At 37.5% G+C, this 24,803-nt stretch overlaps 2 protein-coding genes across 8 annotated transcripts in view; one reads left to right on the top strand and one right to left on the bottom strand.

Annotated features, from left to right (window-relative positions):
* LOC113671076 (homeobox protein SIX6) overlaps positions 1 to 23,666 on the top strand; it is a 29,062-nt gene extending 5,396 nt beyond the window's left edge. The window contains exons 1-3 of one of the 6 annotated variants that reach the window (XM_027187295.2): positions 4,065 to 4,209; positions 19,232 to 19,880; positions 23,045 to 23,666. In XM_027187295.2, coding sequence (XP_027043096.1) covers positions 19,306 to 19,880; positions 23,045 to 23,183 — 714 coding nt within the window. In that variant the 5' untranslated portion in view covers positions 4,065 to 4,209; positions 19,232 to 19,305 and the 3' untranslated portion in view covers positions 23,184 to 23,666. Of the gene's footprint in view, positions 1 to 4,064; positions 4,210 to 10,903; positions 11,051 to 14,754; positions 14,967 to 16,122; positions 16,377 to 17,481; positions 17,727 to 19,231; positions 19,881 to 23,044 lie in introns of those variants that run through there. The other 5 variants (XM_027187292.2, XM_027187294.2, XM_089194507.1 and 2 more) reach the window with 5 other exon arrangements.
* Positions 3,086 to 10,385, bottom strand: LOC149034220 (uncharacterized). Of its 2 annotated transcripts, none has more exons than XM_089194508.1 (3): positions 10,282 to 10,343; positions 9,876 to 9,957; positions 3,086 to 4,196 (listed from the first exon to the last, which is right to left on the bottom strand). In XM_089194508.1, the coding sequence occupies exons 1-3, from the start codon at positions 10,326 to 10,328 to the stop codon at positions 3,984 to 3,986; spliced, it is 342 nt and encodes a 113-aa protein (XP_089050634.1). In that variant the 5' UTR covers positions 10,329 to 10,343; the 3' UTR covers positions 3,086 to 3,983. The 2 variants fall into 2 exon arrangements, with proteins under 2 accessions (XP_089050634.1, XP_089050635.1); XM_089194509.1 differs by lacking the exon at positions 3,086 to 4,196 and adding an exon at positions 5,991 to 6,103 and having other exon boundaries at positions 10,282 to 10,385.
* Positions 23,667 to 24,803: the final 1,137 nt, after the last annotated feature.

The raw sequence follows: 24,803 nt of genomic DNA, 5'->3' as shown, positions 1-24,803 counted from the left end.
TTGTGTAATGATGCTAGAAGGTGGTGTTGTAGAAGATTTGTCTCACATGCCAAACAGAGAACCTGCCGCATCTCACATATCTAAGAGTACCCTTCCACAAGAAAAAGATGATTCAAGAATATATTGTCCAATTGACTTTCAACTGATAATTGATTGGTAACAAATAATAATAATAATGATAATAGTAAATGATAATAATAATACTAATAATAATGATGATAACAATTATACTACTTATAATAATTGTGATAAATATACTACTACTACTACTACTACTACTAACAATAATGATAATGATAATAATAATAATAATAGTAATAATAATAATGATGATAACGATGATGACGATGATGATGATGGTGATAATGATAGTAATAATTAAAATACTCATAATAATATTAATACCAAGGATAATAATAATAATAATGATAATAATGACGAGCCGAATGATTAGAGGATGAACTTTTACTATAGGGGGCGAACAAGCAAAGGTAGCAGCAGGGGCGACCTTGCAATGAGGCGAATTCACCAGTCACTGATTCAGAGGCTTCAAATGCGGATAAGACATAGACCGGTTTCAGCGATAAAGTTATCACATATGTGCATCAGTCAATTTTCTCGTTTTGAAAATACTAGAACAGGCAAAGTGAAGACCACTTTTTAAGACCTCCAGTAGGCCAAGGAAGGCATTCATTGTATTCCGCACTGAGCGTGTTGCTCTGTAAATCCAAAAGTGTCTGTCTTCATGACCGCTCGATGATTTTCAGAGAAACAGTAGCTCCAGATTTTTCCCTTTTTTTTTTACTTCACCAAATAGGAAATCTTTCGTTGAGTAGAAAGAGAGCATTTCAATGGCAAAGTTAGAGAAAAATCCCATCGTTTTCAGTTCAATGAAAGGGTAGCATGCTGGATGCAGATTTTGAAAGCGTCGAGTGTTAATCGCACAACCTAGAGGTCTCACGGAATTTGAAACTACAAACAACGCGTGCAAAGCATGCTATTCAACGGTCGTTAATATCTTTATTAATTTGAGAATTGTGAAAATCAATGGTAGAACTTAAACAGTTATTGTTTGGTTATTTATCTTCTGTCTTATCTCAAACATGATCGGGCTTAAATGCCAATAGAAGGAATAAGAAAAATAGAAAGGGAATGCCGAATGCAGTGTGAATGAAGAAGGTGATCAATTGGAGGAGATTATTTGGATTAAACAACAAATTCAAAGCACAAGCTAACAAGGTGATATGTTGACATTAGATAGGCGAACCAGCTTCCACATCTCTGAAAATACTCCTCCAAAATGCAATTTTTTTAAGAATAGGTGATCCTTATTAATTGCTGGAGAGAGTGTAGACGTAAATCAAATGATAAACCCAATTTGAATAATTTATTTCCGGAAAAACGAAAAGTCCCAAATTTTTCATATTATTAGAATTTCTAACTACTCTTCCTCTATCTAAAAACATTACGCTATCGACATTGCTGATGAAGGCACTAGGCAGGAGTGTTGAAACGTTGGGTCTATGAATTGTAACTTCTTCGGTTAAATCTGTAAACCAGAGTAGCATCAAACCATGTCTGACATTGCTGATCTTAGCAGTATGCAGGACGCGTGTCATATGAACTTCGTAATAGACCCCGCTCACCGTGGAGTCTCAGTGGTAGAGCATCGGAGCGCGGAATCAGAAGGTCTGAGGTTCGATTCCTTATGGGGACTCGGAATTTTTTCTTTGTCCCACGCTCGTGACAAGACGAAAAGACATCTTTCTTTATTTCTTTACCGAACTCAAAAACTTACCAACTCTCTTATTTCTATCTACTCTTCCTTTGTTCGCCAAGTTTATCCATCTCCATTCCCACCTGGTCTTTGATCTTACAGACCACGGGGAATAATAATAACGGCGCAGCCAATGCTCAGAACGTCATTGGCCGCTAAAACAAACATAATAACCTTATCTTGTTTACTTTGATCCGATTACAGCTGCCATCCTTTCCTATTGTAATCAAGACATTGCATGAATTTGGTACACAAGTCATAATGTTCTATACAGTGTACCATCTTTCATTTATCTTCAGCTATTATTAGCATTTTGCAAGATGCTTGTGACAGGCGATCAGTGTATGTATCTTCCACGTTGCTCAGTCGTTTGTTCGATTCCTCTTTCGGAGAAAATCCTTATATTTATTGATAAGACGTATTCTGATCAGGATCAAACACGTTTTATTTATGATGTCTCGAATAAGGTTTTTACCTTAAACCGGATAAACCAGGGGTTAGAACTGAGACACTAGATCTTCAGTTTTTACGAATTCTTCGGTACAACCCTCAATTTAACAAAAGTTGAGAAATCAGTCAAATGCAGTCTCTACAACTAGTCATTTTATTTTTCGACGAAGGCATTCGAAACTTGTAAATCTTAGCATTGTTATGTTAATTTTACAAGTTTGATTTTTTAATTATGGAGTGAAGTGTCATCTTGAGTGCATTAAGTTAATTGTGATGAATAATGCTTCCGTGATCTTCTTACTAACGGAAGATTTGAGTTGATGAGTCCATAATTGTTGATGATGTCATGAGTAAGGTTTTCTTATACAACATTTCTTTCTCTATTTTTGCCTTCAACTTTTCACACCTGGTCCTGCGGTGGACTTAAAACCTATTACATTTTTTCAAGTACTTTTATTCACATCATTGTTTTAACAATAAAAAGTGCTTTTTGTACTCTCTTACGAACAAGTTATTTTCGTAAATCTATTTTCTTATTTCACGTTTTCGCCCTTTTCGCATGATTAGGAACTTCTGAGTTGGTGATTTTCAGTTAAAGTTAATGTTATGTTGTTACTTTTTGGAAACTGATGGCTCTTACCTTTCTTTGCTCTCCCGATCGAAACTTAACAATATGAAAAATCTAACCCAGTTATTGATGAAGTACAGTTTTGACCATTGCACTGAGTTTTTTTTTACTGCGGTTTTTAATTGGCAGATGGCATAGTGAAACCGTTCAGTTGTCAAACAAATTAAAGCTGCTGTGTGTAATGTTCCCATTTAAAATATAATCTTTATACCATATGTATCATAATCTTGTTATCATCTTGGTTTGTACTGGACAAGGACCATGTTTCTTATAGTTTTGTGAGGAAATCAATTTTATATACATAATAGGCTCCGTGTGTGAGAACTCTTTGTTATGTGTGGGTTTTTGCTCAACTTATTGAATGTTCTGGAAAAGGTTCATATGAGATCTTAAATCACGCAAGTATTTCCTTGGTGCTTCCTGTAGCATTTATCACTTACAACCTGTTAACATGGGTTACTATGAAACATTTTTGGAATTTTCTTGGCTTCAATGTGGCTGAAGCTTTATATTGTCCAGTTTAAAGACGAATCGGCTTGCGTGTATCGCATTTTCACTTAAACAGACTCGAAACATTTAGACACCTGTAAGACTGGAATATTCTCACGCCATCGCGTGACTTAGCCTCATTATCTCAATGCGGGCTACCCCTTTTTGACCGCTGATTACGCCTTAAATGGTTTCTTCGATTTTACGGCCATTAAAGCTGTCTATTTCGGGAAGTATAATTACCCCCTCCTGGTCTTTAACTAAGTCTCTCGTCTGTAACTAACGATTAGCAATCAGCTAGTCACGAAATGGATACGGCAAAGTTATGTAAACATTGGAAGTTAGAACTGGTTATGCATCATTTTGTTGCCATTCTAGAACTTCTAAGGTGTCTTGATGAATGTAGCAGAGTCATCTCTCCACTTTAATGTTGATCAACTGTACAAATAGCCCTGTATTCCTCAGGCATTGCGTAGACACCCATAAGTGAATGACACAGATGATTGACTCAACACGCGATGATAAACTGTTTTGGTTTCTCTTACTTCAGCTTTTCCTTTGTCCTCCCATTAGTTTCTTTGTTCCCTTCACACTTCGTTGTACACTGAAGTGTTTTCGTCTATTCCGGATACTTAATTTCTACAGTTGCCCTAGTGCCACTACACAACTAACGTAAAAGCACTTCTGTTCTCTCACGAAATGTTTATGTCGCGCTTCGGAGACTGCGTGTTGTAACTTGATTTTATGCCAGTTGGCGGTCCATTCTTTTGTGCTTCGCGAGGCTACACTTTGTGCTGTCGTTGTGTTTGCTTTCTGTTGAGCTGACGCAGAGAGATCTGCTCTCTCGCTAATCTGTATTGCCAAGGTGAGATAAGCACTATTTAATAGAGGGTATAAGTCCACATCCTGTTACATCATTTCTCCCATACGAACTTTTCCGGTGGCTATAATGAGCAAATACTTAAAAACAGCTCCCACTTTAGCCCGAAATACTAGATAATATATTTATTCCCCAGTTTACTTTTCCTTTCTTTTCTTTTTCTTTTTGTTTGTAATGAGCGTTAATCAATTTGTTCTCAGTTCACTCCCTATGCCTTTGTGCAGGTATGTTTTAGCTATCATTTTAACTCTTACTGGGTATTTCCCTCTAAGAACGCTCGCAGCACAGGCGCGCAGGTATTACTTCACTTTACCAAATCTCCGCCCATACAGTCAGTACATTTTAGAGATTACTCTTACAACTTACGTACGGGAAGTGATATTGGCTAATTCCAATTTCATTTGCTCTAAGCTACACTATTTACCGGATGGTTTTAAAAGTAAGGCAAATGAAAATTTGTTTTGCTATTTTTGAACACTGGCTTTAAATATGGATACAAAATAATAATTTCGGTTGTTTTTCAAGCCTCTGGGTGGTTGAGGTGAAGTACTTGTACACTCTCTACCCTCTATTACTGAATTCTCTTAGATGTAATGTAATCCGTTTGCCAATCTGCTAACTAAGCTAGAATTGCTTTCTGTTAGTGTTAGCCTGCCCGGCCATAAGCTGTCTGATAGAAATAGAGCATCTGTAATATAAGTAAGAGTACTGTGCGTCAGCAATGGGTATTCGTTGTTGGTACGGTATTTCACAGGAATCTTTTTATTAGTACTCAGGTCTTTAAGCTGAAAACTAGCTTTAGGACACTGCCTTTGATCAAGTAACTGTTGTATTGTACAGTATTGTTGGTCTATGGTGACACAATGGAAATATGACAGTCTTAAATACACCCTACGAGAGTCACATCTAGCTATTGAATGTGAACGTTCTTTGTCCGCCACCTTGAAACGTTTTAATTTCTTGCATGGTCTCAAAAATAAGTCATCGGGTCTAGGAGGGTGAAAGCTATTAGCTTTTGTATGAGTCAGGGAACACCCTCGCGCAGGACCGTTAGGCAGCTATTCAGCAATGCGTTTGATTCCAGTCGTTTAATATGTCAAATCAATTGGGTTTACATTATCACTGGGAAATAAAGCATAAAACTCAATAGCAAGATTGTCCAATCGTAATGAGATTTTCTAAAGGGTTTTTTGTATTCATTAATGAAACATCACTGATAAAAACAGTTGGATAGAAATGCCAATTAATTTCACAAAACACAAGGTAAAAAATCATTATGATCATATTATAATCAACTGGAAATTCCAGAAACATTTACTATGTCTGTGATTCACCAGTTCAAAATGAAAATGCATGTTTCATTATTCGGAGGATGGCAAATTAAGTTTAATTACATGGAGCAGAAAACTTTAGATTGCCCTCTTAAACGGCTAAACAAATCATTACTCCCTTCAGACTGTTTGGCGATCATTTTTTTGATCTCACAGTATTATAACTATGTATGTGGATTTTCTTTGATGAAGAGTGCATTACAGATCACTCCAACCATAGGGAGCTGAGGACTCGCTTTCTCCTGGGGACTGAAAGTGTTTCATTTGTTCTGCACGCTTTTAAAAACTGATGCAAGGGTATTTCATTCTTAAAAAAGAAAGAAAAAAACAAATGAAAAACAAAAAAACACTAGATGGGCTGAATAGGTACATGGAAATCATGCTGGAAGCCAACTCATCGCCAAAAAATAGTGAAATATAAGTTTATTTTCACTTGCTGGCATTATGTGGGGAATCATTGTTCATCCTCTGTCGTCGCTTGTCAGAACGCAAGAAAAGAGCTGAGGCCAAGCTAGTATCAATCTCGTTGTAAACTGTGTGGTGGATTGCTGAAATAACGTATTAGAAATCTATTAGTGTGTCTGTGTGAGGAAAGTTTATTGTGAAAAGTCCTTCAGGTTTAAGGTTGTTTCATATACTGTTTGTGAAGGGTCTAGGAGTCTTCAATATCTAGCTTCTTATTGTCTTCCCGCACAACAAAGAACCGATTTTTGTCTTGGTGGATACAGAAAGCGCCGAACATGTCCTAAATACGTGCCCCGAAATATCGCAACAAATCTGCTGGCTTACTGATTAGATGCGTTGGGATTTAAACGGCGTATGCACTATTTCTGAAAACGTTTCTTTGTTATAAATGAGATAATGGTCAAGACCCATACAACTTTAAAATTAATTACACTTTCTTACCATGTAGTCTTTTTTTGATTGACATTAGATTGAAGATCTAAAGGAGAGTCCCAAAAGTGTCTTAGTGTGAATAAGCAAAGTGAAGTCATCGGCTTTGCCAATCAGTTTAATTGTGAGTATGTAGTGATCCTTCAAAATTGTGAAACGGTGGTGATTAGAAAGTTACTACTTTTATCCGAGTTTTAAGGTGGCGGCCTCGAGTTTCTGGCAAATTTGTCAGATTTAAATCTGTATCGAAGGTAACAGGTTAATTTTCTTTGAATTTGTCTCTTTCAACAGTTAAACGAATGACAAGATTTTTATCACAGCATGTATTAACCACTTAGGTCATTATCAGAAATGCCTTCTATTTGTTATGTCTTTCTTTAGCACACGCGCCCTACAGGTGCAGTTGGGAAAAATTTGCGCAATTTACGCGCCCCACAGGTGCAGTTTGGAAAAAAAAAACACTGCGCTATTCTTTGCCCTATTGCTTTGTGTGCTATAAGAAGTTTGACATGATGGAAAGTTTTCTCTTAGAGGTTCTAATGTGGCTAATTCTCCGTGAGACTTGTAAACTTTTAATAAGGGTTTATTAAAAACGTTATTTTCATAGTAACTTTTGTTATCTCTCCCCTACTTCTGTCTGTAAAGAAATTAAACGTGTCTAGCGGTAAAAGTGATTTTTCTTTTAAAAGTTCCGAAGTTTCATTGAGATGACCGCTTTTGGCGCCAGTTAAAAGATAAAAAAACAACGTTATATAATTTCAATTTGGTGATACTCTTTAGAATCTGTCGGCAGAACTCTGTTTTTTTTCTTGGTTGGCTTTGAATCTGAAAATTAGAAAACTTTTTTAAGGCGTTAAGCCTGAAGTTAAACCAAATTAGAATTTACGAATTGTCTCACAGATACTGGAGTTGTTAGCTGTAACACGTGCTGTGTTTGTAAAATTGTACACATGCATCGCTGATAATTGCTATGGAGGGTTATGTATTCCTCTCTGTGATAGCACATTGAACAAATTATGGGCTATCGCAGAGATATTAGGAACTTCAAAATTAGATATCATTTGCATATTTTTCATATGGCACTGACTATTTGTGTTTTCCCTGGGAGATATACTTTACGATTTACTGCCATTTTCCTTTATCATTAGCAACTTTAGGGAACTTTTTGTTTAAGTCATGTTACACCAGAAGGGATTTCATTAATTTTCAGCGAGTTTTGAAAACGTTTAAGCGAACTTCGGCCCTTCTTTAAGTTGAAATATTTGTTCTTATTTCATTAAAAAATAGAATGATTTAAGAATGGGCATAATTGCGACATTCTGTATCTAATCAAAGTGTTCATCCAACTGCGTGATTTCTATTCCAAGCCGACCGTTTTTCTGATAGTTAGCTGAGTCGTCACATAAAATGGTTGTTTCTGGTTGTAACTACTTTCAAACAAAAATATTCGAGTTCCGACTAGAAACTACTTTGAAACCATGGAGGACGTTACGATATCGTTGTAACATTTATCCAAGTCGATATGAATTATTTTCCTAGGAAGTTTTCTAAAGTACAATTTATCCTTCAATCTTGGTTGTAAATATGTTCATCGGTTATGTAGTTTTGTCATCGTTTCCTTTTATTATCGTTGTGATAATCTAATTTATTTCATGTAACGTTCTTAAGTGCCAACCAATATGAAGTGTACTTAATATTCGGTTTTATGTCTGAAAACGTCTATATTTGTGAGGTAATGCCTTAAAAAAACGTCAATTTTCAGTTCACATCTTTTCTCAAGCTTATCGTTCAGTCTCACTCATTTTTAAAGTATTGAAAACTAAGGAAATTGTCGACCTGAAAGAAATAGATGGTATTCCGTAGATCAGAACTCTGAGTGCTCCAATGATAAGACTGAGTCTTTTGTGATTGGAATTGGGCAGCTTCAAATTGTCACTCTTTTGAGCTTCGTCGATCACAGGCATTCTAACTATCTTTTTTCTTCAATCTAGAATCATCATGCACAGCTACTACAACTTCTCGTTTGATTTATTATCTTGAATGCAATTCTGAGGTATTTTAGGAACGCTAGATTCTACACGGGTTTTCAAACTTGCAGTTTGGACGTTTTCGTTATTTTTTTATCACGTGAGTTCATAGCATCAAATACAAAATACACTTGTTAAATACCGAAATGCAACCGCTAAAAGGATTTTCAAGTATTGTACTTGATGTAGTTGTGATCAAAACAAGTCCTAAGCGTTTCATTTTTTTTTTTTGCTTTTCTTTGCACCCGCGACAAATATATCAAGTGGACTCTTTTGAACTTTAACAACGAGGGAGCTATCAGTTGAATTATTCTACGCGAAAATAATCGCAATTATTGAAGGTCAATTCATTCTCAAAACACCTGAATTATCACAGTCCTGGATTCGTGATCATGGTCAGCAATAAGCAATACCACCTGGTTAATTGCATGCCTCTAGCGTTTCATGTTCTGACTTTGAGTGTCATGTGATGGTGTTGTAGTCATCTAGCTGAGGCGTAATATCATTTAGAAAGGGAGAAAAAAAAATCGAAAATGAGATTCCGCGATTCTTGTTGATTATTTCATGACGGTCGTGGCGTCTTACAGTGACTATGACAAATAGGTTCTCTAGCTTCTTTCTTGCAATTGGTTTCCTAGAGTTCTTAAGCGCACCGCTCTGAATAAGCTTGCAAAGTGGGTAATATCCACCCAACATATTTTCCACTTGCACTGATTATTTTTGCCATCGAAGTTATATTGATATCAAAATCTAAATATACATATATGTTGCCAGTTTTGCTTACTCATTTTTGTTTACTGGTTTTGTTTTTAAATAGTAGATTTCGTCAGGGGATAAATATCGGCTTTGGGCGATCGAGTGTCCTCAAGTAGACTTTTATCGCCTGTACGTCATAGATACCCAGCGCGTGAGAACCAGCCCGCTTCCTCGACCTCTTACAGGAACTGTGGCGCTTTATTAAGTACCGCGGTGGGCTTAACATCACTTGACTGTTAATGAGTTCGTGATCCCAGCCTAGGCATAGCCCAAGCGCAAGCATAACCTCGCGAGAAGAGGGAAGAGATCTACATATTGTCAGAGTAATGGTGTTGTGATTTTTATCCCTTGAAGTTTTGTCAAGCAAGAAGAGCCCTTCCTTCCAAAAATCACAATTTTCAAAGCCAGATCTGTAACCCTATTGATTGGAATAATAGGCATTAGAGATACACCCGACCGTGGGAAAATTCCACCCGCTCAATTATTTTGTCATTTGTAGAATTTAATTTTGAAACGAATCCAGGAAATTTTCTCGCGAGTACTTTTAGAGATGACGTAGATTCTTCTCCTCATTGGGCTGAAAATCTTTTTGATTAGAAGAAAAGAACTAAAGGACTTATTTTTCTATCTTTAATCGACTTACCCATGGCAGAAATAGAACCTTTTTGTGCTGATTTAAAAGTTGATGTTTCCTCAATGTTCTAGCGTATTCCTTACAACAATTTCTGTAGGCGAAGGGTGAGACCAGAAATCATACGCCAAAGTTGGTGATATTTAGTGTCATAGAAACAAATAATATCATGAGCAGTTTACGAACTATTACTAAGCAATTTGTTGTTCACGTCAAGCTTTAATTTCTGGTTATAATATTTTTTGAAATATTGCTTCCTCTCTTGACTATAAATAAGGTTCTACTAGTTCTGTATATGCTTGGATTGACTACTGATCTCATTAAGGCATCTTTGTCATATTTAGAAAAAATAAGTGGTGCAACCTTGAATTTTTATGGTTTAAAAAAGAAAGATAATTTTTACCGCACTCAACTTCACCTTTTTAATCCTATGGTTGTAGATAGGTGTTGGTCTCTATCTTCCATTTTCTTATTTGTTTTGTTACAGTATTCTCAGAATAGGTTTTCACGAAAAGACAAAACATATCTCCTCCCTGCTTACAATTCTTATGTAACGCAAGCTTTGCTAATACGGGATGGTCCATTCTGAAACACTCTGATAGTCTCAGCAGCGATACAGCACCCATTTTATTCCCTTTTTACTTAGCATTATAACAGTAAAGCTCTCAACTTTGAGAGAAAAACAACCGGGTTTGTGACGTCTATGATAGCGTGCGATATGTGTGATATTGACCGACTGTGCGCACCTTCCCACGCCAGTCATTTACTTGTACAACATCATCGCGTCGAGATACTGCCGAGACTGACTAAGTGATAGTATCGGGCATGCGATATTATCTTAAGAACTTGAAGCAATAGATCATCATAACCATCATCGTAATCTCCAAACAATCAGTTCTTAAACAACAAGTGTAGCTTTTCCTCTTGAGCGTTTTCAGTGGTTTGCATGGCTGGTTTAAAGGGAAGTCCATGTCGAATCAATATTAACCCTATTGAAAACGACCCTTCAACGACTATTTCCGTTAATATAAAAGCCTCTCTTTATTTATCATAATCATATGTGTTTAAATCGACTGCGGGTTCACTAGTGCTGCAGCCCGAACATAACCATTTCAAAGAAACACTGTGGAGTTCCTTTATTTAACTCTTTTTATCTCTGGCAATCAAACTGAGTTCGTCAATTCTGTGTAAGTATAAACATTAATTCATTGAAATTTTGTTATGATTGTTTATCTACTCCATCGACCTACAATGCTTTCACATGATACAAGGAATGGAAAAAAAATGTTGCGGAAATATCTTCAAACTGAGGTCACTGTTGTGTAATCTCAAGTTTATCGTTCCAGAATGTTCGCGCAGCGCGTGCCGTGTGGAAAATTACTACCTCTGCCCGACATGGCAACAATATATCCCGGCAGATATAGTTCAAATATTCGCTTCTTCATCTTAGATTTCTATGCCTATCTTATTTGCTGTTCGTTTTTCTAATCGTGATTAGCTGTACTGTTTGCTTTTGTCGAACACTACAGCTAAGATCGTTCGATGAGCGCTTCCCTGAAGTTAGGGAGTTTGTACGATTGCAATATGCCTTTCTTTTTTTTAATGCGCAGTATTGATTTATGAGAAGGAAAATCACTTCTTTTATTGATTAAGTGCAGTGTAGACGTCTTTGTGCCGGGAATCATTTCCACTATTGTTAACTATTTCTATTTATCACTGTTTTACTTCGATGAATATCAAAGAATAACCCATCGTAGCAGGGGAAACAAAATAAAGGGAACTGACTTCAATTAAAATGAAACAGCGATCAACGTCAGTGGATCAGACCTTAAGGACTTTAATTTTCTTCTACAAAATCATAATCACCTGTGTTTTTGACTTAATTATACAGGATCATTTTACTTTTAAAGCACACGTGTGTTATCTTGTTTCCAAGGTTCAAAGAAGTCAATCTGGTTTTTCTAAAATAATAATTTCTTTTCTTAGCGCAAAGAAAATCAAGCCAAAAGTCAAAGGCGTGCCATACTTCCTTGTTCCAATGTTTTGTTCTCACGATTTATGACTCACTGCAAACGAAGTGGAGATCATATATATTTAATAGCGGAGCTTTTAGTACAATAAGTATTAGCTTTTACGATAGTGCCGACCTTGGTGGTTCTTTAAGAAATCAAGTCTTGGGAACAAGTATATTAAACTCTAAACCGCAATTATGCAAATGGCTCTCTATGACGAACAACAAAAACCGCGTTTGAAGTGTTTTCCTCCTCCGAGTCTTACACCCGCAGTGTTGTAATAATTTTTTTTAACCTCTCAACTTGAGTTGCCTTAGTTTTGTTCTGGTTTATTAATTTTGGTTTTTGTTCAATGTCGCGCTGAGATTCCGTTATATGTACATAACGGCCCGGTATATATGGCTGGTTTTCAATTTCTCTTCGCTTTCATTATGCATTAATGCAATTATATTACTTATTTTTTTCATTACACTTTAGACTCTTTAATAATCGGCTGCCAGGGCCACTTTGATAATTACTTATTTTGCAGTGAACCCAAATAGGAAGATGGAAATTTATTGTCAAGTAATGAAACAAATTGTACAAGATTACTTTCAATGACATGGGGCAAAGAAATGGCTTGGCTTCTCTAAGCAATTAACCACCCATGTGGTCTAACTGAGAAATAATTCTGATTGTTAAACCCGAATTTTTCCAGGATTGTTTAGTGCGAAATTGATGTCTCAATTTTATTTTGATTTTACGTTGTTAGGGACATTTTTAAAGTTGCCCAGGGCGAGGAGACAAAATCGCACGTGTCGTTAAAAATAGCGAAGGGAAACTGTAATTGGAAGGCCCGTGCGAAGCGGCTGCGGGGTTTTGTCTAATCTTTCTTTCATTAAAGTGAAGTCTGCGGGAAGTCAATTTTGTAAAATCACGGATACAAAAAGTATCACATTCATAGTATTATTTCTTGTATCATAATAAGACGTCTAAATATAAATAGGGAAGAAGGAAATCACTTTCTTCATAATGTAATTAGTGGAGACTTCATGCGGCGATCACTAACGGGGAACAATTATCCGTGTTTTTCTCGTTATTAACGATTCTTGACCGAATTAATTGATGTAGCTGAATTTAGAACATGGATCTTCGATTTAGGACTTGGTCTTGATTTCAATCTGAAGCGATACTCTTCTTCATTTTATGATGTTCTAATCATATAGTTAAATATATCGTCATGAATTTAATGTTATTATGGTGTTCTGTACGCCTCCCGCGGAGACACCACTGGAGCATGGAATCTTTGATATTAGTTTAATTAATGTTTAACAGAAAAACTTCGACATTTCACGAAACTTGTGTTTCTGTTAGATATGTTTCTGTAGGGTGTGATGGTCACACATCTTGAGAATAGCAGTTACGACAGCGTGTTAGGATGATGATTAAAGTTAAAGGCAATAACGAGATTTATTTTCGGCTGAGTTAATTACTGAACCGAAGGTCACTCAATCATTTGATCAAACGTTATGCTTTGAGGCTAAGCCACCTGGTTACGGCCACCTTGCTTTCCCATCGTCTTCTCCCGCCTTGTAATCATAATTTTCTCAAAACTCGCTATACCTAACCGACGCAAAGGCTACTTTCTATGCCCGGTCGAATACTTTCAACGAGTCGCCGAAGCCGTATTTGTGCTCGCGTGCCATAACATCACGCCATTATACCCACTACATAGTTTGCTTTTGATGAACTTTTGATGTATAGTGGATGCAGGTCAACCAAAGAATGTAAAACACATGTTTTCCGCTGCTATTAAAGATATTTTTCATTTCAGTCTGATTTATACTTCTGCAAATAGCCTTTGATTCTTAATGGTTCCCTCGAAAGGATCTTTCGGGAAAGGAATATTTTTGCGTGATCTTGGGCAACGGTGTTGATGCGTGAAAAAATATGAAAAAAACTTTCTATTTGTAGAGAGAGAACTGTTTCTATTAGGATCATTAATAGAGTGGAGTCATCGATAAGGCTATTTATCTTTCTAAGGATGTCCTCGCGTAAAGCAACCGTTTATACACTCACTATCATCACGGTTATGATAGCTCTAGATAAGTCGCCATCTTGTCAAATGGAAGAGGAATATATATATTTTTGTCAAAACACGCTCGTTATTCGATCAATCTTAGACCAAGCTGGGGAACTATTCGCCAGATTTAAAAATAGACTAAGGTTAATGAGAATATTTATCCTCCTATAATAATCCAAAAATTTTCACGAGACGTTTTCACGACTGCCAAATTGAACCCGCACGCCGCAAAGAGTTTAAACAGCGAATCGCACGCAATGGGTTAATTCTGCCGCGATTTGGTCAAAGCGTCGCAATCTTGCATGTGCACTCTTATCGTAGTGAGGTCTTCATGGCAATTTAGTTAATCCCGTTGAAATGCTCGTAACGGCTTGAAAGAAGACGAAATTTGGTTGATAATACGGTGGGCGTATCACTTCTTAAATGTTAATTCAAACAACTCTTTTAGTACGCCAGCGCGAGCCATTAGTACCAGCATTGACATTTGATTTAGAAGGGTTCCTTATTGTTCTTTATTGGAGTATATTACTGCTCCCAGTGGGATACGGCGTGCAAATAGGAAAGCTTCTAGATACGTTGGATGCTTAACAACATTAAACCTTTTGTTGTTTAACATTACGGGCCATTGTCCGCGCACAAAGGGCTTGATAAGCTGAAGGGCTGATTGAATTGCATAATCCGCTCGATGAATAGCAAGCGGAGCTCTATTATGTCCTATCATTTACATATGACAGTAAAAGCAATTAGGAGCGTAACAAGTGGTAGTTAGTTGTAATAGAACGGCTTGATATTGTGTCCGATATTTTGTCTAATTCTCAGTCTGTTTGTATAGTCATTGTTTAGAAGCAAACCCCCCGAGCTGGGGCTTTTATCTCCTGGTAGCATAGCACGCCCAAAAAACATTCGCCCATTGTCAGCAACTGAGTGAAGTGAACGGCTCACAAGCTAATCACAAACGTTATCTGAAACGATTACTCTTACGGCTGCCGTTCAGAGCTCTTGAGAGTGAAATAGATCTCATAACGCAAGGTAAGAAATCGTGATCGCGTTAGGTGCCGATGGGTTTTTGTATATTTGATTCTACTATGGCACGTACGCGCCGAAAGAAAACTGAACCGCGTGGTTGCTTGATCCGTTTTGAGTACAAACAAAGACTTTGATGAACCAGTTGGCCAAACATAAGGCGATTAGGTCAAGTAACTGGACGTACTTTTTCGATGCGCACGGGTCGTAGTGTAGCGTAAACGGTCTTGCTTCCAATCAAAACACACGGTGGATTACAGAGAAAACTTCACACCTTTGGTTTTTTTGAAGCATGATAGAATGAAATTACAGTGCTAAGTGAAATCGGAAGTCGATTAACTGAAAAGTATGTAAACAGGGGAGATTTAGAGTCCATGAACAAACAACCGAACCACATTTCCTTACAAGATGGCGAAGGAATCACATGCTCGATAGATATTTTAACAGATGACACAAAGTTTTGCGTCGGGAAACGCTCAAAGTTGAGCTGATGAATTTAAGATTTTTGCGAACACTTTTGGACAAAGGTTCTCCGCCCCCGGCTGATTCTTGCTTTATTCTACAATCGATAATTTTTGTTAGGGACGTTACAGCGTATTTGTGATTTCTTGCCGCGTTTTTTACGCCGGTCGAGTGTAGTTACGAAAACAGACTATTGGCGGTTAAGCGCCTGGTCGAGGGTCTTGATTCAAATGTAGTCATATCGCTAGGTTCACCTTGTTCAATATAATGCACTTTTCTCACTGGATTGTTCATAAATTACGTTTGTTATTTCCGATTTATTTTGGAGAGGATTTTCAAAAATTATGTTACTTGTGATCTCATCCTTAAAACTAGCAATTACTGTATTTCGGTTTTTATCGCCTCGTCTCCTTAGTTTCAAGAAATATCGTTGTGGCATGCTTGTCGAGATTTGTCCTTCGCGTTAAAACATTATTTGAGATTTTCACGTTTTCCGCTCAACTTACTTCGACTGAATATCCTTCGTTGGCGCGAAACAAGATCTTTTTCATGTGCTACATCATCTTTTAATTTGAACATTAACTAATTGACTTTTGGCCTCAAATTTTCTCCTTCCGAGGCCAAACTGTAATTCAAAAACATTACCATGAATGATTTATGACAGAGGACACAAACACAATAGCATGCATTTTGAAAATTTGCTTATTAGTTGACGTTGTACTAAGTGCTTTTTTCTGTACACCGTTTGTTCATTCAATTTGCTCTGAGTTTAGTTTTTTCCGTCGATTGACTGTTTGAGTTTTGTCGTCTCTCTGTGTTCTTTAATTACTTTGCGCTGCTAAGTGAAGGCGAGTTGCCAGATGAAGACGCAATGGTTTATCAACTAAATCCTAGGAATTTTGATGAGCTCACCGAATGTACCCTCAGTTTATATGGGATTACAATTGAAAGAAAGTAAGGTTGTGATTTATTTAAATCATTTAAGTTTCACATTTGGTGTTCTAGGAAAAAAAATACAGATTTTAATGAGAAGGAGAACGTATTTTATTTTAACGCCAATACAATAGCTACTACTACGAGGTTAAATTGGTTTTTTTTTACCTGTTGTGATCATTTCTTGCCACCAGCTTAAAATCAATTTCAAGCGAATTCTGGTTAATTTCCCTCAACAGTTCGATTTTGGATACAAAGCCTTGCTTATTCTTGCTGCGATTGATAGTGTGTCATTTTTTTCCTTTCGTTTGAGATGCCTGAGTGCTTTTATCTGGAGTTTTGAGTCAATATTTTCTACATGGTTTCAGTATCTAAAGCAGTATTGTGCCCGCTCAGAACACGCTTCTTCACTTGGTATTTCTAATTTCAACTTCGATAACAAATGTACTGCGTAAGTTTCATCCGTGAGTCAGCCCAGCCAATCTTAATACTCCTTCTAAAGGAAAAAGGTCCGTAGTTGTATTTGCAGTCCTTAAGATCGATAAATTCAATTCAGTAGAAAAAAATTGTCAGTATGGTTGTACCGGGAAGTCAAACATCCAATCGAATATCATCAAAAGCCAAGAAGTATCTTCAAAAAACAGAGTCGCCTTTTAATGGACTAGATTGAGTTGGCATGCTAGTATGGCGCTAGTGTGGGTTCGCTGTCGTAATTAATTACTTTTCATTTGCAGATGACACATTTGGCAAATCATTAGGGACAATAATAAGGTGTTTATACTTCTGAATCTGCTGTCCGGTAAACCTAAGACTCTCCGCTATTTAAGTGACATTACTGCGACCCTGAATAGCCAAGTGATTATCTGTTGTTGAGCCAAGCGTACTTTCCGCGGCTAGTTTCATTTCAGATTGTTTACATTGACATAAAATGGTTGTTTTGACAATCTAGGGAGGTTACGTAGCGAGTAGTAAAAAGCACTGCGGGTTGCTAAACAGCTGAACAAGGGCCAATATTTCTTTCTCATCGTGCAAACAATAAACTGCTTATATTTGCTATTTTCTACCTATATCGGGTAAAGCGAAAGCGTTTTTTCTCTGACGTAGCTACTACACGATTTTATAGAGTGATAAGAGTGATAGAGACAAAGGAATTTTTGACGCTACAAGTGAAACTGTGGTACCGCACCAACAGAACTAATCAATGTCGATGTAAAGAGCGCTAGTTCGCTAATGAGCTTTCGCTTTCTTGTTTTATTTCTTTGCGTAAATATATCAGAAAGTTAAACTTCGAAAATAAACACAGTGATGATAACATGTTCAGCCACGTCTGATAAATAGAAACGGAACTTGTCTCGCCAACTGCGAAGTGATGTAAGTCTCATATATTTACTTTGTGTATTTTTCAGTTTCTTTAGGCAATTTACTTTTAATTCCTTATTTGCTGTGATGTATTTTTAATGTCTAGCCCTTCGCAGCTGCTCTCTTGCCCACGGCGAATCCCGACGAATGCCAGGCTTTTGATTTCTCTCAACGAGCCCAGCACGTTGCCAATTGACTAAATCACGAACTCGATTTTAGGGCGCAGCTTAATTTTATGTTAATCGGGCAAATGACACATTTCTCTTCTTCTTCTTTTTTTTTTTTAAGCATTCATCTATCGGAACTATCATTAAACGTGGGCATCTTAACCTGCTGTTCTCAATCATGAGGATACCATCTCATTCAAAGATTATATTCATAACGGTGTATAAACATGACTTAAAGATAAGCTTCGATATCAATACTATATATTTTTTCACACGAAAATAATTACTGGATCCAACTAGACGCCAGATTTAGTCATTATGTCTTTGCTGATTGAGAAATGCCATGTTTTTGAAGCTGTACAAAGTCACCGAAATAAAGAAAAAAAATGAGTTTTCATAACAATCGTTCATTGTCGCGCCAGGGTCTCACGTTTTATACATAACCTTATTTTCTCGATGTGTGTGTGCTGGGGAAAAAGCAATTAGGACTCACTCAATTAGTAAGAACATGGCTCGCGGGAAAACAGAAAGACATTTAGAGCCGAAATACCGTCCAGGCACAGCGTGCAGATCACGAATTAAAGCTAAATCGACTTGTCCGGAAAGACAAGGAATAATGGGAAATTCATATGTGGAGGCGTGCCATTTTACGTATTGTTCGCACGATCTTGGGCTATAATCCATCGAACTCAATACGCTAGATAAACGATCATGTCACTCAGGGCTCATGGCGTTTAAATTTCAATCGGAGACAACCTTGCATGCCTCTTACATTGTTTAACTTTTGATTATATCAACTATTGAAGGTGATGAGTATTGTTATTTTTTGTCGCGCTGAGGAAATATTCTGGTGTTATCTGCTCGGGAATCTCTGTTCGTCTAACAGTGTGGGATAAATCGCATTGAAGACATCCCCCGGTAAAGCTTTTATACGGCGATATGTGATTTTCTGCCTTGCATCTGTCAGTGAAAACGATAACGGGAGCATTCAAAGAAAGATCGATCGAGAGCTGCGTTCTTAGCGCCCACTTCAAATAATTTTTGGCGGTGCATATTCATAAGTTTGGCTTCGAGGGAAGATTTCTTCGTGGTTGTTTTCACACTTTGAGCTGTAAAACCTGAAGTGCCGTTACGCGATATCTTTATTTTCTGTCCCATCTGCCCTGAACATTTGTTTAGACTGAGTTAATAACACCTTGCAGAGGTGATTGACACCGTTGCCATAACAGCCTTGTAATTAGAGCTTTGCACGCCAATCAGGTCGCAAGAGTTTAACAAACGTAATACTCGATCTTAGCGATAATATACCCCATGTTTCTAACCCTCTTGATAAATACTGACACTTTGCAGAGACGTTACCACACCCCTGCATTTAGCCTTAATAGTCGGAGACCAAGTAGGAGAATCCGTAAGCAGTCAGCGTGATGTTTGCCCCGCTTCCAGCCCTGAGCTTCACGCCTCAACAGATCGCACAAGTATGCGAAACTCTGGAAGAAAGCGGTGACATCGAGCGGTTGGCCAGATTTTTGTGGTCCTTGCCAGTGGCCCCCGGAACGTTAGAAGCCTTGAGTAAACACGAAAGCGTGCTCCGAGCGCGGTCCATAGTGGCATTTCACATGGGTAATTTCCGTGACTTATACCACATATTGGAAACTCATCGCTTCGGCAAGGATTCGCATGCCAAATTGCAAGCGATGTGGCTAGAAGCTCATTATCAAGAGGCTGAGAGGCTTCGAGGGAGACCGTTAGGACCTGTCGACAAGTACCGCGTTCGCAAGAAGTTTCCTCTTCCTAGGACAATTTGGGACGGAGAGCAGAAAACGCATTGTTTCAAAGAAAGGACAAGAAGCTTGCTTCGTGAGTGGTATCTTCAGGATCCTTACCCGAATCCAACGAAGAAGCGCGAACTAGCGCAAGCAACCGGTCTCACACCGACACAAGTTGGCAACTGGTTTAAAAACAGAAGGCAAAGAGATCGAGCCGCAGCAGCTAAAAACAGGTATTGAAATTTTATTCTTAAACTTTGCGAAGATGTCGCTTAACAGATTTTCTTGTGTGCGGTGTCTGCGACCTGTGTCGTTTGTTGATTTTTCCGTAGTACGCAAACATAAACTCGAAAATCCTCTCAACGAGAATTCTCTTTTCGCCACCAAAAGCTCAAATCGCGGCTCAGCTCAGCTCGTTTGATACGGAAGCGGGCAATAGGGATAAAATTAAATGGTGTAAAATGCATCCGTTGCTAATATTTATTAGGGATTCCCGGCTAGTTCTGTGACACAGAAAGCTCCACACTTTATTTAAATTGGTTTAGGCGGTTTGCAGCGAAACAGATGGGCTAGAACGACGTTTAATCCTGAAACTTACACCACATGGATAAGACCATTGATAGTCAGTCTCGGTGTCAGTGTGTATATCTTATTGAGGCATGTGGTCAGAAGATCGGAACAGCTATCGCTATTTGTTTCAAAGAATCGCATTTGTTTTCTTTTATTCCAAAGCCTACTTCTTTAAACGGGAGTTAGTATCCATCGCTTTGTTCTCAGTAGACTTGGCGCCAGAAAAATGTGTGTACAATAACGCGAGTATATCAGTCATAAATTGTACACATGGTTTTCATCCATATCATCACCGTGCTATATACACTCGTCTATTGAAGGAAATTGATTGAGATACCGTTTCCCCTGAGATCTTCCGGAATTGTGTAGCATCTCTTAAATTCCACTCTACTGTCATTTGTTTTCGCAAGGAATATTTGATAATTTTCTTAGGTACTTAGCAAGGATTATGAGCTGTATTTAGTTATTTGTTTACCGTATTTTCATCTAATAACTATTTTGGGGCATTAGGACAGCAAATGGATTGGATTTTCTCTTCCATTCACGCGCGGGCACATTGCTCGTGGCTCGTCAAAAATTGTAATTCTATCTTTCTGAAATTGTTTTTAATCGTCCACGACGAAAGATGCAAGAAAGTTCTTAAAAGGGAATCAAGAAGAATAAGGAAAGAAAATGAGAAGAGTCTAGAAATAAGAGAAAGGTGAAAGGGAGAAAGTAATCTATTTAGCGTTCAAACAGTGATATTATGTGTGAAGTGGGAGGCTCTCACACTTTGATCAACTTTTACAACGTGAAAAGGCGATAACAAGGTTTCGCATTTAGCAAGCAAACTTAAAGCTAAATGACGTGAAAGCTTAAAATATTAATTAAACTCATTTGCCCGAAGTAGACGGGGCGGATTGTGCGGTATTTAAAACGTTGCCTTCTAAATCCTAATATTATCTGTAAACAGAAAGCGAGAATAGAAAAACATTACTTCCTATTTCTAGACATTCCTTAACATTTTGAAGGATAATGTTTTTTTTTCTGTTCTTTTTGTAAGATTTGGCTCCGAATGGAAACGTTTCGTTTTTTACCGGTTTGCCTTTGTGGGTTCACCATGCGAATAAATTTAAATGAATTTAATGTTACAGTAATCTCCAAATCGTATAGTAGAACTACTTTGAGAATTAATGAAGTATTCATTTGAACGTTTTATTGATACAAGAATCGAAAATTCTTCCCCTCCCTGCAGATCAGTGTCTATCAAGGTGTATTACAGCAGCACTCATGTTTACAAACTGGTCGCTGTTTTCTCTTTTATTTACAACTTGCTAGTTTGGTGGCAAACCAGCGTCTTAACACTTTCATAAGCACAATGTAAATCCGGTGGGAAGCCATGTTGGCAGTTGGTTTTTAACAAATAGATCATCTGGTTATTTTCCACGGAAGCGTGCTGTTCTTGTCTTGTGTTATGAAAATCGCGAAATCTTTGTTGAACGCAAATTAAAATCATTCACACCTAGTTTAGGAGTTCCGAATTGGCAAATTGAGTGCCTGAACAGTGATAAGTATCATTAAAGCCATTAGGCCTTTGAGGCCCAAGTTTGAAAACTTAACAAGTGAAAAGTGTGCCGAGATAATGGCCTCAGTTCAGTTGATTGACAAAACTTGGCCATAATTACTACTTGCTAAGCTAAGATGGATGTTCCAGTGCAGGGTGCAACTCTACAGTATAGCTTCAGAGTACTTCGATCTTAGAGTTAGAATTATACCACCTAGACTTTTTAAAATATTTTTTTTCCTAGCGTTTTCTCATGTTTGCAGATTTGTTGTGAAACTGTTCCCCAATACCAAAAAGAAAGATATCAATCTGCTTTTTTCTCTGAGGCGGAGATTCAACAATCTTGCTTTTCCTAAATTCACTTTATCGAAAATGACTGATTATGGTAAACAAAAAGCCGATTTCTGTTCCACCCGATAGTGTGATTGCTAGTATAACATGAAATATCTGTAATGTTAGTGGACTCTCCTTTCACAATTTCATTCTACTATCCGAACGGAATTTTATTTATTGTAACAATAAGAATAATTTTGCGTTGTTTTGGAAACCTTCACTTCTTGCGAACACTGTTTTCTCGACGCGAGTTCCTTTGTTCATTAGTGGCTTTATGAAATCGGTTGTGGTTATTTATTAACGAAGTGATTCTTTGAAAAAAAAAGAATACCGTTTCAATCAGGTTGCTCTATCGCTTGATTAAAGTTCCGCAAAGGATAGCTTTTCTGAAAGTGTGTCGGTGTCTTTCTTTTTTGACACCGTCTACTTTCGATCTAACTAAAATTTCATCTGGTCCGCTCTTTGGTTTCTTCTCCTGATTGTAGAAATTCAATATTCAAGATTATGAGGCCGTATACGGAGTTACTTTTCGCCAACTTTTTCTCTCGTTCATAAGAAAAGTAACTTTTATTTAGCTTGGCGTGAGAAAAATTTCTTTTGTTTTACCCCATCCGCGTTGTGAAAACCTGCAAGCCACCAGTGAAGTGCAATCAAACTGTGATGAATTATTTTTATTGCTTACCACATGTCTCGTTTTGCTTTCTAAACAACTGGAACGCCTGGAAAAGTCCGCTAATCGAGCAACTGAGCAAGATGCGTTTGTTTCTTTTGGATTTCAGAGCCTATTCAAACGGGCAACAGCCAAATCACAGATGTATACTGCCTGCAGCGATCCTATAATAATTCGAATTATCCTTTGATTTCTTTCAATTTTCTTCTCAGTGAAAGCAATCTAATCCTTTTGGTTTTCCGATAATCGTTAACGATTTATTTTATTATTTTCCTCCGCAGAATGAACCAACAACAGGGTCAACACATCTCACAATGCAAAGGCAGTTTTTCCCCTGAGGGAAAAGCGATGGAAGACTTTCGCGGGCTAAAAAATTCACCGATTTCAAAATCAACAGACGATCTACGCAAAGGCGAGTGATCCTCAGGAAAAATGTAGAAATCAACGCTTTCGAACAATTAAAGAAAGAAGCAGAGAGAGATTATTTAGAAAATAAAATTGATGCTATGGATGACGATTATTTAATATCGACTATTTGAAGTCAGGAGACTAAAGCGCAGAGCCTTGTTCTCTCTCAGAAAATGGACAAAAGCAAGGAAAACTAGAAGGGCCCTTCGAAAAAAAAGCTACTCTAAGTTTATTGTCAAATTTTGAATTGTTGTACAGAGATATAACGTTGTAAATGTTTAAATGTATAAATATAATCTGCAAAGGGCGCAGAACTTGTAACATAAGATATCTTCATACAGGGCTGCCCTGTTTGTCTTCATGTGGAGAATGAAAAAAATTCAACACGTTACGGCTGACATCTCTATGTTTTGATTGTGCGATCTTCTTAAGTCGCTATTATTAGTTTAAATAGAAGGAGTGAAAAATGAATATAGTAAAGTTGTTCTGATACAATGAGCATTTACTGTCCTCTTGTAATATACCCAACAATAATACGCATCAGTTTACTGGATATTACTTTAGGGGTTTTTGCCTGTGGTTGTTAGCTTTTTTTTTTCTTCTTATTTCAACTGGCGCTAAGTGAGCTGTTTAGCGTTAGTGTCATGCCTTATTCAGCTGTTGCAGCTTTACTTAAATGGAAAATCCTTTGTTCATATCCATTGACAGTCTTCCTTACTTACTCGTTGTCTTTTCGAACTCTTTTCGACTGCACGATTAGCATTTGAAAAAAAGAAGTTGAAGAAAAAGAAACTCGCTAATAGATCCTTTTTGTAAAAACAGCCTGAAAGTGACAGCGTGTCATAACGATTAGCACTTTGCCCTAGGGTTTATGAAAGGCGCGTTAATTGCTTACTATTTCTATTCTTCTTCGCTACAAATTGCGTCCAAACACTGCTTTCAAAGGATGAGAATACCGTTTTGCGTTACACAGAGGTGAGGGTTCTTATCGATGAAAGATGTCAAACTCAGGTCAAATACACTCTTAATGAGTGCCACCCAACAATAGTTAATTACCATAATGTCTCTGTGTAATACACCTCAACTGTAAACATAGTGGCCATCTCGAAAACGTTCAGTTGTGGGGGTCCAAACTAGACCCAGTGGTCATAATTATACCTATTGATGGCGAAAGGTTTCACGCATCGTAGGACAAGTTTAGTGAAGTTTCTTTTAGCATAGTGTGCGTTTAGTCTGTCTCTTCAGATCGAAAGAAAGCTATTTTCTCGATTATATACTTGGAAACGTAGTTTACGGATAAGAGCACTTAGCAGATGTTTTAAATCTCGCTTCAAAGGTTCATTTAAGAGATAACAACCAAGTGAAGGTTTCATTGACAAAGATATGCTATCAACGCTGGGAAAAATATCGGGTTAGATTTGGTCAGGTGCGGTTGAGCTCAATAACTCCAAAGAATGCTGACACATTCTCGACATAGGCTTTATTAAAAAAGCACTTTAAGTAAGCTTATCGGCGATCTGTCAGTCACGTGCAAATATTTGCCAAACAGCCCCTGATAACGCAAGAAGCTATCTGTAGGTTATCGATGTTCAAATCCTACAAATTCCCTCTCTTCTTCTGCTAAATAAATCG

The sequence above is a fragment of the Pocillopora damicornis genome, chromosome 14 (genome assembly GCF_964200805.1).
Source record: "Pocillopora damicornis chromosome 14, jaPocDami1.2, whole genome shotgun sequence".
NCBI lineage: Eukaryota > Metazoa > Cnidaria > Anthozoa > Scleractinia > Pocilloporidae > Pocillopora > Pocillopora damicornis.
Note: the sequence above shows the minus strand (reverse complement) of the source record. Positions and strands in the feature narration are given on the sequence as shown.

Bases quoted from the DNA above. Each gene is read 5' to 3' on its own strand.
- LOC149034220 (XM_089194508.1), bottom strand. From the start codon at position 10,328: ATGGAAGATAGAGACCAACACCTATCTACAACCATAGGATTAAAAAG. The intron at 9,958-10,281 runs GTGAAGTTGAGT...CTTCGCCTACAG, and splicing joins ACAACCATAGGATTAAAAAG to AAATTGTTGTAAGGAATACG. The intron at 4,197-9,875 runs GTAAGTCGATTA...TTGGCAATACAG, and splicing joins AGGTTCTATTTCTGCCATGG to ATTAGCGAGAGAGCAGATCT.